The 14,618-nt window shown below is 51.0% G+C and overlaps 1 protein-coding gene and 1 non-coding gene across 4 annotated transcripts; both read left to right on the top strand.

Annotated features, from left to right (window-relative positions):
- The first annotated feature begins 727 nt into the window (after nucleotides 1–727).
- Nucleotides 728–14,288, top strand: PRPF39 (pre-mRNA processing factor 39). 3 transcript variants are annotated; one of them, XM_065063021.1, is made up of 14 exons: nucleotides 728–823; nucleotides 3,143–3,505; nucleotides 3,777–3,902; nucleotides 4,540–4,658; nucleotides 5,370–5,537; nucleotides 6,312–6,477; nucleotides 7,088–7,195; nucleotides 8,676–8,840; nucleotides 9,156–9,282; nucleotides 9,373–9,641; nucleotides 10,165–10,349; nucleotides 11,643–11,717; nucleotides 12,317–12,437; nucleotides 13,567–14,288. In XM_065063021.1, the coding sequence occupies exons 1-14, from the start codon at nucleotides 743–745 to the stop codon at nucleotides 13,615–13,617; spliced, it is 2,124 nt and encodes a 707-aa protein (XP_064919093.1). In that variant the 5' UTR covers nucleotides 728–742; the 3' UTR covers nucleotides 13,618–14,288. The 3 variants fall into 3 exon arrangements, with proteins under 3 accessions (XP_064919093.1, XP_064919094.1, XP_005505130.3); XM_065063022.1 differs by having other exon boundaries at nucleotides 736–827; XM_005505073.3 differs by lacking the exon at nucleotides 728–823 and adding an exon at nucleotides 2,206–3,026.
- LOC135579713 (small nucleolar RNA SNORD127) lies at nucleotides 9,712–9,797 on the top strand. The gene has a single exon (XR_010473313.1). It is a non-coding gene; the product is annotated as a small nucleolar RNA SNORD127 (small nucleolar RNA).
- Nucleotides 14,289–14,618: the final 330 nt, after the last annotated feature.

Below are 14,618 nucleotides of genomic sequence, written 5' to 3' on the forward strand. Positions count from 1 at the left end.
TGAAAAGGGACCTGGGGTGCTGGGGACAGCAGGGTGACCATGAGCCAGCACTGGGCCCTTGTGGCCAGGAAGCCAATGGTACCTGGGGTGGGTTAGAAGGGGGTGGTCAGTAGGTCAGAGAGGTTCTCCTTCCTCTCTGCTCTGCCCTGGGGAGACCACACCTGGAATATTGTGTCCAGTTGTGGCCCCTCAGTTCCAGCAGGACAGGGAACTGCTGCAGAGAGTCCAGCGCAGCCACCAAGATGCTGAAGGGAGTGGAGCATCTCCCGTGTGAGGAAAGGCTGAGGGAGCTGGGGCTCTGGAGCTGGACAAGAGGAGACTGAGGGGGGACTCATTCCTGGGGATCAATATGGAAAGGGGGAGTGTCAGGAGGATGGAGCCAGGCTCTTCTGGTGACAACCAGGGACAGGACAAGGGGCAGTGGGTGCAAACTGCAACACAGGAGGTTCCACTTAAATTTGAGAAGCAACTTGTTGGGGGTGAGGGTGGCAGAGCCTGGCCCAGGCTGCCCAGGGGGGTTGTGGAGTCTCCTTCTCTGCAGACATTCCAACCCGCCTGGACACCTTCCTGTGTAACCTCATCTGGGTGTTCCTGCTCCATGGGGGGATTGCACTGGATGAGCTTTCCAGGGCCCTTCAGCCCCTCACATTCTGTTCCCCTGTCAGGCGGTGGCGAGCGCCGCCATTTCCAAGGGGGAGGGGGAAGAGGAGCGCGGCCCGCGTGCGCGCGGGGAGCGGGGCGCATGCGCAGTGCGGGGCGCGCAGGCGCCGTTCGCTCTTCCTGGGCCCGGCGGCGGCGGGAGGCGCGGGCGGCAGCGGCCCGGGCAGGTACCGGGGCGGGCGGGCTTGGTCGCGGGGGGCGGCCGCGGCCTGCGGGTGGAGCGGGGTCCGGGGCGGCCCGGGGGCTCGGCCGGGCCGGCTGCGGCGGCGGGCGGGAGCGGCGGGCCTGAGGGGAGGACGCGGCGCGGCCGGCGCTCCCGCGGCCCGGACAGCCGCCCCGCCGCCTGCCGCCGCTGTGCCGGCCGGCGGTTACCGGGCCGCGGGAGGGGCGGCCGCGCTTGCCGGAGCACGTTGTGTGCGTCGTTACGGTGTTTCGGGCCCTAGAACGTGGCTCGTGGGGCAGCAGCCGCGGCGGGGTCGGCCGGCGGCTCCGCGCTGCTCTCCGTCCGCGTTTATAAACGCCGTGCTGTGTGGAATGCACCTTTAACTGACACGGGCTGAACGCGTTGGTGCAAAGGTCGTCATTTTTGCACGTATATAAGTAATTGTATTAGCTTTCTCAGTCTTTAGATCTGCAAACATCCCCTCAGCTGCTTTTTTCAGGTGTCTGGGCTGCTGTTTGCATGACATAGCCCTCCTATGCCTACACTTTGTAGTCCGCACAGAGGTGTGGAGTGGCAGCAGCTGTTTCATATGTTCCCTGGTACAGGCGGTGATGTTGCTGGCCGAACTCACAGAGCACGTTTATTCTTAGAATGGATACTGGAGGCACATGTCGGGCGCTCGCTGGAGGAGCTCGTTTGGTTCAGGCTCTCCGGCGGCGCGGGAGAACGGCTCGTTGGCGGCGCGGGAGAGCGGCTCGTTGGCGGCGCCAGCTGCTCGGCGTCCTGTTCGGGCGCCGCGGGGCAGGGCGCTCTGCGGCCGCGCTGCCTTCCTGTGCCTCCTCAGTGCCACGAGCTGCTCGGTTTTGTGAACAGTTACTGTGTAAGGTTGAAAATTACAAATTCTTCAGCTTAAAGAAGTTGTGTTGGTCTGATTGCCAGGTGACGTCTACAAAAGAGAACAGAAATACCTGCTTTTGAAAAGCGGTTATTAGATAGTTGCAGCGCAGGCCATGTGTGCTTCTGGCACTACTCCACCGGCACCGGGCCTTGCACTCCCAGGAAAACACGAGCTGTTATCTCGCACATTGAAGCTGCCAGAGATAGGAGACAGATATTTGTCCTTTCTGTCAGTAGGTTTTTTGCCACTATAATATTGCTGGCTTGTCGACGTATTTGTTGAAGTGGAGGCAAGCGGTCTGTTTGTTCTCTTGTCCTGTTTGTTCTCTTGTGGGTGGGAAAGGATTCTGGAGATAGGGTGGGCTGGGGACTTTTTAAATGCAAGACTCATTAGCTGTTATCTCCTCTGAGGAGAGCTGAAGGGAAATGAGCACAGCTGCTGCAGGGCGTGCGGGTGGTGGTCGCACGCTGTTGCGGGTGGTGGTCGCACGCTGTTGCGGGTGGTGGTCGCACGCTGTTGCGGGTGGTGGTCGCACGCTGTTGCGGGTGGTGGTCGCACGCTGTTGCGGGTGGTGGTCGCACGCTGTTGCGTGTTTACAGCCGGAGCTGTTGTGTTCCGCGTGGGTGTTGCGCTGCCTGCGATCCCTCCGTCCTTAGGACAGAGCCTGGAGGTGAAAAGGTGGTGGCTGAGGCCTGGCGGGGCGGAGCAGCACCCAGCCCCCCTAGGCTGGGCTCAGCTGCACTAGGCTGGACTGGGCTGGACCAGGGTAGGGTGGGGCTGGGCCTGGGCAGCAGCGTTTGGCAGGAGATCAAGCTGAAGATGAAACGAAGATGAAGCCGGTCCTGAGGGGCAGGAGGAGCCTGTGTGGAGCCAGTGGCTGATTGAGGGGAACCTTTTTTGTGGCCATTCGGTGCCACTTAGTTTAGACAAACACCCTGATTGGTATGGACTGAGTCTAGTGCTGATAGGAATTCTTTCCTTTGCAAAGTTATCACCTAAACCAGTTCAGCTGGGTGCTGAGGGGATGTTTTAACGTGTATTTATTCTGCAAAGAAGTTTGTCATTGGTACTAAGTAGGAGAATTAAATAAATTTGAACTTAATTTGTTTTTGGAATAAACTTCCGCTAGATCATACAGGAAAACAGCATAGGTTCACTTTTATACCTCACTAGCTGCTTGCGATCGCTCACTTTTTAGAAGAAACACCGTGATTTGTAGGTGCAGGTGTTGAAATGCATGACTGCTATTGGAGTTTTCTAAGTTGTGAACACGGCTCCTGCGTGAAGCAGATCCGATTGCTGAAGGTTTGTGGTGAAATACATGTGTGCCCGGAGTGTTTGGGAGACACTTGGCTGATAATTCGCAGCCAAGTTGAGCCTGAATCCCCGCTGCACGAATACTGATCCTGTCGTTTCCGCAGGACCTGGTTGTGCGCAGCAGCGTAACCTGCGCGATGGAGAACTCGGATAACCCAGAGGAGGAGAAGCCGACTGTCAGCAACGAGAGCGCGGACAATGGCGCCGAAGCAGCGACAGGGGAACAGCATATGGACTTCAGTACCGAAATTATGAGTGTGACTGAGATGGAGCAGTCCCCTGACAGTTCCCCTGGCCTGAATGAGGAGAACACAGAGGAGAGTGAAATCCCAAATATTGAGAGTTTACAGACAACAGATATCGAGGCTGGCTTCCCGCCAGACTTTGACAAGTTCTGGAAAGTGGTAGATGACAATCCCCAGGATTTCACGGGATGGGTATATCTGCTGCAGTATGTGGAGCAGGAGGTTAGTACATGGCCCTTTGTCCTTAGCCTCCCAGAAAGAAACAAAGAAAACCAGCCCAAGTGCTGGACGTTCCAGTGACAAGGCTTGAACTGCATGTCGGGCTGTCACAGGTGCTGTTTGGAGACAGTTGCCTTTGCCAGTGTCGTCAGCAGATATCACAAAACACAATCAGTCCTTTTAAAGACAATATTAAAACAATAGCAGTTTTAAAAGAATGTGAGGCGTTTTTTTAAGGAAAGGATTAATTTCTCTCATTGTGTATTTCTTGCAGAACCACTTACCAGCGGCCAGGAAAGCGTTTGACAGGTTTTTCACGCACTATCCATATTGCTATGGGTATTGGAAAAAGTATGCAGACCTTGAAAAGCGCCACGACAACGTTAAGCAGTCCGATGAGGTATGTAGGGAGCTGGGCCAGCCCTGCCTCGGCCCGGTTAGCCAAATAATGACCAACCTCCCGCGAGTCATTTGGCTGCCAGTACCTGCCGTGTACGGCCAGGTTTGTAGGGATTTTGTTTGCACTTGTCACGTCTGTGGCATTTGTAGCTAATGTTTTTTCTCTTTGTTGGCAGGTGCGTTAAACCTCTACAGTTTGTCAAGCTTTGCAGTGCAAGCCTCTGTATTACACTGCAGCTTAACAAGTAGGGCAGGGCTTTTCTGTCACTTACATTTATTACTCATTTTCAAAGCAATATAGTTGGTTTGCTGGTCACAATTGCTACATCTTATTGCATTTTTGGTCAGACGCTGTCAATGATGCTCTAATGGGTCTGTGCCCTATGGTCTGTACCCCAAAGCCTGCCCACACAACCTGGTCAGAATGCAGGGACCGCTGCGCTTTGAAGATCAAGACTCTGCACGTGGAGATCAGAACATTGCCATGTTCTATCCAACCTCCACCCAAATGGTAATGGTAGATTATTTAAACAAAATTCCAGTAATTAGTATTTCTAAGGTTCACCGGACAACACAGTGTTGCCTCTCTCTTAGGACACCAGTGAGTATTTGAAGTACAGTTCCCGTTCTCTTCATAGGTTTATCGCAGAGGGCTTCAGGCAATTCCTCTTAGTGTTGATCTTTGGATACATTATATAAACTTCTTAAAGGAGACCTTGGACCCCGCTGACCCTGAAACTAACAGCACTATTCGGGGGTAAGTTGAAAGCAGCGTCGGTGGTACGAGGAGCCCGCACAGGCGGTTCGCAGCGCTGTAGTCGGGCTGGTCAGCTGGAGCTGAGGGGTGAGCTGACAGCAGCCCGCACGTGCCTTCAGGATTTTTAGGAGATGATGGAACCAGGTTCCATAAGAAGGGGCAGAGACCTTTAGACTAGATGTTAGGCAATACTTAGTGCAGTACTGGGAGAGGTTTCTCATAGAATGTTTTGGAATTCAGTTCCTTGGAGGTTTCTGGAGTGTGGCTGGAATGTGTTCCAGCTCATTGTGCCTGGCGGAGGTCCTGCTTAGAGCTTGACCCAAAACCTCAGCTGAGCTTAAGGTGAAGCAGCTTCTAGGTGCGTGATTGACGTATAGCTTTGGCGCGTGGAACCGCTACACTAGCGGGCTTGGAGTCTTTACCAAATATAAGTTGTAAAGATTTTGTATTTTCTTAATATCTTGAGTTCTGTTGCCTTTGTTTGTTCTGTTGTGGTAGAGCTGGAGGAAAAAATGAGTGTGAACCTTGTAAAGTTCTAGAGATCTTGATACAGATACCTTGAAAATGCTTTGAAGAATTTAAATAATGAATATAAGTGTGGTTGTGAGTAAATGAGGATGCTCATAATCTTTAGAGAAATAAGAGCCAGAACTTTTCTTCCTCGTTCGGTCACCACATCCAGAAACAACTGTCAAACTGTTTCCTTTTCAGAGCTTATGAACACGCAGTCTTAGCTGCGGGGACAGATTTCCGCTCTGACCGGCTGTGGGAAATGTATATAAACTGGGAAAGCGAACAGGGAAACCTGCGGGAAGTCACGTCCATATACGACCGCATCCTTGGGATTCCAACGCAGCTCTACAGTCACCATTTCCAGAGGTGAGGACAAAAGACTTAACTAACACTGAGTTTCTTGAGCGCTCGCTAACCTGCTGCTGTGGGAAAATGTTCACTCGGAGCAAGAGCTTGAATTAGTTACTGCACTTTAAATACTGATGGACTTATTGGCGCACTCATACTGTTTGATGGTTTTACAGTACACATGCACATTGTAGGAATTTGGTTTTAGTTAAATTCACGAGTTCTGCTGTGGAGTAAAGGGAGGCCTTGGAACTGAGAGGAAGAAGAGAGGATGTCTTTGGAAGATCAGAATGAGAAGTTCTGGGCTTCAGTTCCTCATGCAGCGCTCAGGTGCGGTGGAACTGATTCAGTTGGCTGAGAGCAGTACGTGGCTGAGCTTTAGGCAGTAGAATTCTGCATTCGTACGGAGAGGTCAAGAGGGAACTGGAAACCTCCGTTAAATTCTGCACCAGTCTTCCCCGTAATTTCTACAGATCTTTTGGGTTTGAAAGGGACGCGTCCCCTCTAAAGCCAGTCTTGTCCTGTGCCATCACTTTTCCATGGCAAGTGGGCTGTCTTTGCCGCTGGAGTTCACCCTCCTTTCGTTTCTCTTTGGAATGTGAAGCTTTTCGAGTCTGGCGGATGGTAGAAGTTGCTTTTTGTCTCTGTTTTGTCAGAAGCTGCATCCTCAGTGTTGCTCTGGATGAATAAAATACCGCCAAACCCCGCTAGGATCTGTTACCATGCTTGGTTACACAGAGGATTGCAACAGAAATCATCAAATTGACGGCGACTTGTTTCTGCCTGTCTTAGGTTTAAAGAACATATACAGAACAACTTGCCTCGAGACTTCCTGACCACGGAGCAGTTTGTGGAGCTGCGCAGGGAGCTGGCGTCGGCGAACGGCCACAGCGGGGAGGACGCGCAGCCTGCGGACGACCTGCCCTCGGGCACCGAGGAGATCACCGACCCTGCCAAGGTGCCCGCGCACAGGGCTTGGGGCTGCTGCGCTAGCTTGGCTGGGGACAGTTTTGTGTGTAGCCGAGGTGTTCCCATAGCTCTCTTGCACATCAGCGCTCTTTGGCTCACGTGATAACAGCCTTTGTCTCCAGAAAACACCTTTCCGGTGTTTTATTAAAGAAATTATTATTAAGTATTAAAGAAATGGAGTTAAAAAATGAAAGAAGTGATGTGCAAAATTTTAGGAATGAATGTCAGTAATTCCAGGTTAAAGATTAGGAACTGTGGTCTGAGAAAGCTCTTCATCAGCAATGGTCTGCGCGGCTTTGTGGCCGTCGAAGGCCCAAGGAAACTCTGAAAACGTACACGGACTGAAACCAAGTTTGACTTGGGTCCAAATTCATCGTTAATCTCAAATCATCTTTAGCATAAGAGCATGACGATAGAAAACCAGCTCGGGGGGTTGTGCTGAGGGCCAGGGCGCCCTGAGGGCGGCGTCCATCCCCTGGCTGCTCGGGGCACGGTCCGTGCGGCTCTGACACTTCTGCATCTTGCTGTCCCTGTAGAATGCTCTCACGAAGGCCATGTGCTGTCCACCTGTGTTACATTGTTGAAAATTCTGTTTTTAGCTAGTCACTGAGGTGGAAAACATGAGGCACAGGATCATTGAGATTCACCAGGAGATCTTTAACCACAACGAGCACGAAGTCAGTAAGAGGTGGACGTTCGAAGAAGCGGTAAGTGTGGCGTTTTCTGCGTAAGGCAGCGTGCACAAAAGGTTTAAACGTAAGGCCGGGAGCTCGGAATGTCGAGTGACACTTGGGACTTAGAGTTTAAGCTGTTGTTGGGCTTAAATATACATGTACGAAATTCTGTGTCTGTCACTGCTGCCTCGTGCGTCCGGCTGTTGCACAGTAATAAGGGGGTGAAGGTAACTGTAACGGAAAAGGTGAACCTACCCTAACAGGAGAGTGACATTTCTGTGGTTTTGTATTTTAACATTACACTTTCAAGCCTGAAATCAGTTAACTTTGTTTTCCAAAAGTAACCGTCCCAACATGCGGCTCCTGTGTGTAATGTGTTAAAAGTAATTAAACAAACTAATCATGTGATTGCTGCAAATGTGGAACTTTTTCTGCTTTTGAAAAAACAGCCTGATTTATTTAGTTCTCGGTCTTTCTCCTGTATTGCATGACGTGGTTCTTGTTGTAAACTCACTTCTTTTTGAAAAGTACAAGGAGGTCTGTCGCAGCTGTTGGACACAGGCTGCTCAGCGGTTACCTGACGTCAGCGCTGCCAGGGTGCCGTGTCGCACCTTGCAGACTGTGAGGAGCTTGAAATGTAAAGTTAAACGTGTCTTTATAACAGACAGCAGTTAGGGAGACAGACAGCGGAGCAGGAGAGCGCTTAGACCTGCTCTGCTCGTACTTGAGCAGGAACAAGGTACCTGTGAGTTTGGGGTTCCGTAATGGGCTTCAGCGAGGAGCAGGAATGGGGTGATTTGCATTAAATTTTAGGTGGCCTTGAAGAATTGAATGTTGCTCCTTAATTATTGTAAGTTCTTTGTCCATTCGTATGGATGTCTCTGAGGTGGAATTGCAGTACAGGAGAGGAACGATCGGGTAAAGCTGAAGGTGAACAGTGGAGAAGCAGAAGCTCTCTGGAAGGAGGCTCTGCGTTCAGCCCAGTGTTTGGATGGCTCTGCTGAGCTCGGTCCCAGCCAGCTCCTCTTGTACTCCTCAGTGACAATGCGATGGTGCTAGCTCTTGGAAACACCAGCTTAGTGTGAGGAGTTCGTAGGAGGTTCAACTCGATACTTTGCTTTCCCTTGCCGTGATTCGCAGCCCGGTGCTGGGTTTGGTTGGTGGGACGCGCTGGCCCGGCGGTCAGTACTTCGGCTGGCTGGGGCTGCGTGCGGGGGCGCCATCCCTTGCTGTTCGTGACGTTGTGACCGCAGGTTTGCGAGGGAGAAAGTGCACTGATTCTTCCTCAGCTTCTGTAAACACTTGTGCTCGCAAGTCACTAGCCCAGAATGGGACTGTATCGTCTGACCGATACTTGGGTAACCCCAGCAGGCTTGAATGGGTAATGGTGGGTGGTTCTGAAGCCCTGGTTATTGCAATGGAATGATTTGAGCGGTGCGCGGCTCTTTGTGTTGTTGAAGCACGTTGGTGGTGGGCTCGTGGGTCACCAGTGGCCGTCCTGTGACTCTTGCAGATAAAGAGGCCTTACTTTCACGTCAAACCTCTGGAGAAAATTCAGCTGAAAAACTGGAAAGAGTACTTAGAGTTTGAGATAGAGAACGGCACTCATGAGCGAGTTGTGGTCCTCTTTGAAAGATGTGTTATTTCATGTGCCCTCTATGAGGACTTCTGGATCAAGGTAAGGGAAGCGCTTTACCACCCATCTCCTACCGATTGCACACCTTGACCTAGTGACTAACCGTTGCACTCTTGTGGAACGTTGTTCATATATAACTATATCTGTTGCATTAGGAGATGGTCTGCTTGCAACCAGATTTGACTGCTGCATATGCCAACTTCGTTGCCTCTCTACGTCCTTCCTTACAGAAACTAGTCTAGTGGTTCAATAAAGGTGCTGAATGGGTTTAAACAAAAGAATTTTATCGTTCTGTCCTGGTTTTACAGACAAATACAAGCTTTACATTTCCCGTCTCTGCTCTGTTTTCGACTGTAGTATGCCAAATACATGGAGAACCACAGCATCGAAGGAGTGCGGCACGTCTACAGCAGGGCTTGCACCATCCACCTGCCCAAGAAGCCCATGGTGCACATGCTGTGGGCGGCCTTCGAGGAGCAGCAGGGTAAGAGCTCCCTTCGCTGCCGCTGGGAGGGGCGTTTGGAAGAGCCTGTGGGGTGCCGCGTGTCTTAAAGCATCTTCACCGCTGTTTTAGGCAACATCGATGAAGCGAGAAGGATCTTGAAGACCTTTGAGGAGTGTGTTCTAGGGCTGGCGATGATTCGCTTGCGGAGAGTGAGCTTGGAACGCAGACACGGGAACATGGAGGAAGCCGAACACCTGCTTGAAGAAGCTGTTAGGAACGCCAAATCAATTAGCGAATCGTCGTTTTACGCCATCAAGTTGGCTCGACACCTCTTCAAAGTACAGAAAAACCTCCCAAAGGCAAGAAAAGTGCTGTCAGAAGCCATAGAGATCGACAAAGTATGTGTTCCCTCCTTGCTGTGCTAAAACACCCGCTCTTTTTCTCAACCTTGTCGTTTCTTTTTAAATATGGCAACAATGATGACAGGAATTGTAACTGTACGTGACGTCTCGTTACCACATGGAGACACCAGTCCCTCTAAACTGATGTTGCCGTGTTTGCAGCTGGCAAATCTGGAAGTTTGCAGACTTCTTCACCAGAAGCACCGTGTGCTTCGTACCTTCCTTTCTCCTGTTTAGAACCTTAAATGGTGTAGGTGTGTTCACATCTCCAGGTGAACAGCATTGGTTGTGTAGGCAGGACTCGTAGTATTTGGCACTCCAAATACTGCTGGCTTACTATTAGCCCAGAGTGACATGTGCTTTTGTGCTGTTAGATCACTTCAAATCTCACTGTAGAAAGAAAATCTTACTGACTATTCTAACGTGTGTTTATGATGTAAACGTTCTGTGTGCATCTGCTAAACATACATTCGGCTTTAATACCGAAATGTGACGCGTGTCCCGTACATCTTTTGCACAGGAAAACACAAAACTGTATCTCAACTTGCTTGAGATGGAGTACAGTGGCGATCTGAAGCTGAACGAAGAGAACATCTTGAGCTGTTTCGATAAAGCCGTCAAGGGCGCCTTGTCTATCAAAATGAGGATTACGTTTTCTCAGCGAAAAGTGGAATTTCTTGAAGATTTTGGTTCTGATGTGAACAAGTAAGATGTGACCTTTGTGGCGGCCAGTGCGGGTCCCCCAGAGAGTGCTTGTGCGAGTAGGGAAGGAGTAGGGTTAGTGGTGTCTGTTACCTTGGGCTCTGTGCTGAGGAACAGCTGCTTTTCTAAACCAAACTGCTGGTTTTAAATAGGAATATCTTCTCAGAACATTATCACTTTTTTCTGAGGTGCCCAGCGCCTCACAGAGTAAAACTGCTCCCGTAAGTGCTGCCTCTGGTTTTCTCTTGCTGAGGATCCTCAAAGCGAACGTGCCGAGTTTTGGGACGGCTGTAATTTGATGTTCCGCACCCTGTCGGCTGCCGCTTGAGGGTTCCCAAACTGCACAGAAGCATTAGTGATGCTGTACACTTATGTGGGAGCATCAGGTAAATTCATTAAAACTGTATCTACTTTTTTGCTCTTTATTGCCAAACAAGCACTTGTTTTTGTCACGTTTAGCAGGTAACTAACCTGGAAGGACTGACCGTGAGTTAGTTTCCCAGCTTTGTGTGTGTTAGTCGGTAGCTGTCCCTGGTTCCGCTGGCTCTCGCGTTCTGACCCGCGCCCCAGCCAAGCGCTGCGGGTTTGGGATCAGACAGAACGAGGATTTCAGCTCCCAGACGACACTGGAGCACAGAATAAGCACCAGAAATGGTTTTCGGCAGAAGGAATTCTGGCAGAAGCAGCAGTTTGCATGGGATACCTTGTAAACTGGTACAGAGCGGATCAGATGATATTTAGCTGTTAGTGGGAATTTTAGCTGGGAAGTAGAAGTATCCCTCTCTCGCTCAGCAACACATGGTTATACTTGATCGTTAATAATATGAGTTTTGTGTTGAATACACCTGTGCTTCCCCTGTTGTTTGGGAAAGGGCTGTAGGTGATAGTGCGGAGCTGGAATGCCTTTGCATCATACTAATTTGCAGTATGTAAACGGTGCCAGCGCGGCAGGGCCGGCGCCAGCGTGCGGCCGCGCGTCACCGCGAGAAGCAGCTGCACACACGTAGAAAACTGCTTTATGAAGGAACTGCCTGACGTGGCAGAACAGTTGAGCAAGTTGGGAATTTCTGAGCTACCAGAAGGCTTTTCACTCTGCATTGTGGAATCGCCCTTCACATGAAGCTTGTTGGCTTTCCCATCTCGATGGTGGGTCGCCGATTAAAATTGGTTGATGATTTTGGTCTAGAATGTTGTTGTAGTTTTAGTTTGAAATGGTCATTTAAAAGTGTTTGCTCATGTTTTAAATGTTCCCGTGACAACGGTGGGTGAAGCTCTTTGTGTTCTTGTCTCCTTCAGGCTTCTGGATGCCTATGACGAGCACCAGGCGCTCCTGAAGGAGCAGGAGTCCCTGAAGAGGAGAGCGGAGAACGGGTGAGGGGCCGGACGCGGGAAGCGCCTGAGCGCGGGGCGGAGGACGAGCGCCGGCGCTGCTGGGAACTTCTCTTTGAATACACGTACATACACACATACGTGCACGTACACGCACGTACACGTACACGCACGTGCACGTACACGCACGTGCACGTACACACGTACACACGTACACACGTACACACACACACGTATTTTTCAGCTTTAAATCTACTGCTTGCAAGGATAAGATCTCTGCTTTTTCATTACTTAAAGTATATACTAAATAGGCCTATGTTGTGGATGAAATATTTGCAAGCAGGTTTATTGGAAAGTACCTGTCTCAGTTATGTATCGCAGAAAAACAGTACTGGTGAAACTAACTGTCTGAGCAGGAACACGCTTTTGGTGCCTCGGTTTGAGCAGCAGAACAACTCAACAACTGTTCTGAAGCACAATGTACTGCTGTCTCTCTCGAAATCAAATTCTGTTACCCTGTTTGGACAGGGCACCAAGCTTAAAAATATTACTAACCCTTACCCATTATAACGTGTCTGACACAAACTCACGCTCACGATTTGATCACAAACCCCAGTTACCAGCAAGTTTTCCCTTGGCAGATCTGAGGAGCCAGACGAGAAGAAGATGCTCGCGGATGACCCGACTCTGGCGTCAGCGCAGATGCTGGACGGGGACATGCAGGTGAACCAGGCAGCGTACAACTACAACGCCTGGTACCAGGTGGGTCTGCGCTCGTGTTCTCAGCGTCTGCGCGTTGCGGGATTCCCGGTGTCGGTGAGGAAAGCCCAGAGTCAAAACTGAGCTCCTGCTTTTCTTGGTTCCTCCGTGGGCCGTGACACACAGAATCCCAGAATGTGAGGGGTTGGAAGGGACCTGGAAAGGAGCAGGAACACGCAGATGAGGTTACACAGGAAGGTGTCCAGGCGGGTTGGAATGTCTGCACAGGAGTCACAAGTGTAAAATACTTCTAGTGCAGAGCAAGATGAGGGGTCTGGCAGCAGGGACGTTGCTGCGTGAAGGCAGGAGACCTGGAAGTGTTTTGCCCACGAGAGTCACCTCAGGTGTGTTTTGATAGTTCCTTTCTCCAGCTGGTAGTTCCCGTAACGTCTCCATACGGATTGCACTGCGCTATCTGTACGGATTGCACTGCGCTATCTGTACGGATTGCACTGCGCTATCTGTACGGATTGCACTGCGCTATCTGTACGGATTGCACTGCACTAGTATGTAGTGCGTGCAAAACCAGCCCGTTCAGTAGCTCGTCTTTAGGGCCGCTCTCGTGTGATGTTTGTGCTGCCTCACGCCTGCGTGCGGCTGCCCCATCCCTGTTTGGGGACGGTCTGTGCGGTGGCCTCTGTGCCGCAAAGCACTGCCCGTGGGGACAGCAGAGCTGGGCGTAACACAGCTCTGGGGTGACAGGACACAGCTCTGGGGGAGCACCAGGACGCCGCTCCTGCCCCCAGCACCTCGGGCTCCCTCCTTCCTTCGAGGTCCTGCTGGGAGTGGTGCTGCAGGTTTATTGAGGAAATGAAAACACAGCAGGCAACCTTTGCGCTGAGCCTGCTGCAGACCCGGCCTAGCAGCCGCGCGCAGCCCTTGGTTTAGGTCAGGACCAAAGGTGGCTCCAGAGGGGTGGCAGCCCCGGCCCTGCCCTGTGGCCACGCTCGTTCACGAGGTGCCGATCCCACCGCGCCGGGTGTGACACGGGCACCGCGCCACCGCCACGCTCTTCCCAAGGGTTCCGGTTACAGAGGGAGCCTGGGTGACGTCCCTGGAACCAGAGCTGGCTGTCAGGTGTTCTCTGCCACGCCAGCACTCGCGCTTACCGCGTCTGTTTTTCTGTTCCCAGTACAACTACCAGAACGCGTGGAATTACGGACAGTATTATCACCCGACTTGATCTGAAGAGGGAGTGAAGTTCACTGTGCTGCAGTTTCAACAAAGATGGAATTAAAAAGAAGTCTATTTTTCTAAATTAGGGATATGAAAGAACTGTTGTAATACCTGCTTTTCAGTCTTTTGCATGTGAGGTGAGCTGATGTTCACAGGGTACGTGTGAAGCAAGATTTGTGTGCTGGCAACTGATAAATGGTATCTCTGTACAATTCTACTTTACCATAAATGCATTTTTTTAAAGAATTCCCTGCACTAATTTATGGAGATATCTGATGAATTTTTTCAGTCTCATAATGATTCCATAGACTTAATCAGTTAAGCTGTAGTTTTTTTCAGGGTTGTTGTTGTTTTTCCCCAAAGCTGTTCTGAGCAGCGTAGCAGCCAGGCCCCGCTCTGTCGCGACACGGCTTCCTGCCTCCCTCCTGTTGTGACGATCGCAACCCTTCGGGCTCCCCGGGCAGCCTTTGCAAGCTGCAGCACCCGTTTTCTATTCTGTGTGGGGGTCAAAAGTGAAAACGCAGTGCAAAATGATGTTGCATTCTTTTTTAAAAAGCACAAACTGTGTTTGGGATGATTTTTGTATTTAGTTTTTCATGTACACAGTGTGAGCAGACTTTTTTCATTTTGATCAAAGTGATCATTCTCATTTTTGTAATAAAAGCAAGGAATCCAGTAGTCCTCTGAGCTGTCTTGGATTGCCTTTCACGCTGTGAGTCAAGTGCCCGTTCTGTTCCAACACCCGCGGCTGCGGCACAGAAGCCTCCGCAACGCTTCCAGAACGAGGGGTGGGCAGCCCAGCTGCCGTGGCTATGAACACCTTGAAAGGAGACACTTAGTGCGGTTTTTCCCCCTAACTTAAGGCAACGCCTCTTCTAATACTTTAGGTTACATTGCTGGGTGAGCGCTGTTCTAACCACCAGCGGCTGCCCAGAACACGAGGTATCACAGTGGATTCTGCTCAGGAAACGGCCCCGGGCAGGGCAGGGATAACGACACCAGCCCCCG

This window comes from Columba livia, chromosome 5, assembly GCF_036013475.1.
Source record: "Columba livia isolate bColLiv1 breed racing homer chromosome 5, bColLiv1.pat.W.v2, whole genome shotgun sequence".
In the NCBI taxonomy this organism is placed as follows: Eukaryota; Metazoa; Chordata; class Aves; order Columbiformes; family Columbidae; genus Columba; species Columba livia.

What these genes read in the sequence shown, in the direction of transcription:
- PRPF39 (XM_065063021.1), top strand. Translation starts at nt 743, where the DNA reads ATGCGCAGTGCGGGGCGCGCAGGCGCCGTTCGCTCTTCCTGGGCCCGG. An exon ending in CGCGGGCGGCAGCGGCCCGG is followed by an intron (nt 824 to 3,142) that starts GCAGGTACCGGG and finishes TCGTTTCCGCAG; the next exon opens with GACCTGGTTGTGCGCAGCAG. An exon ending in AGATCACCGACCCTGCCAAG is followed by an intron (nt 6,478 to 7,087) that starts GTGCCCGCGCAC and finishes TTCTGTTTTTAG; the next exon opens with CTAGTCACTGAGGTGGAAAA.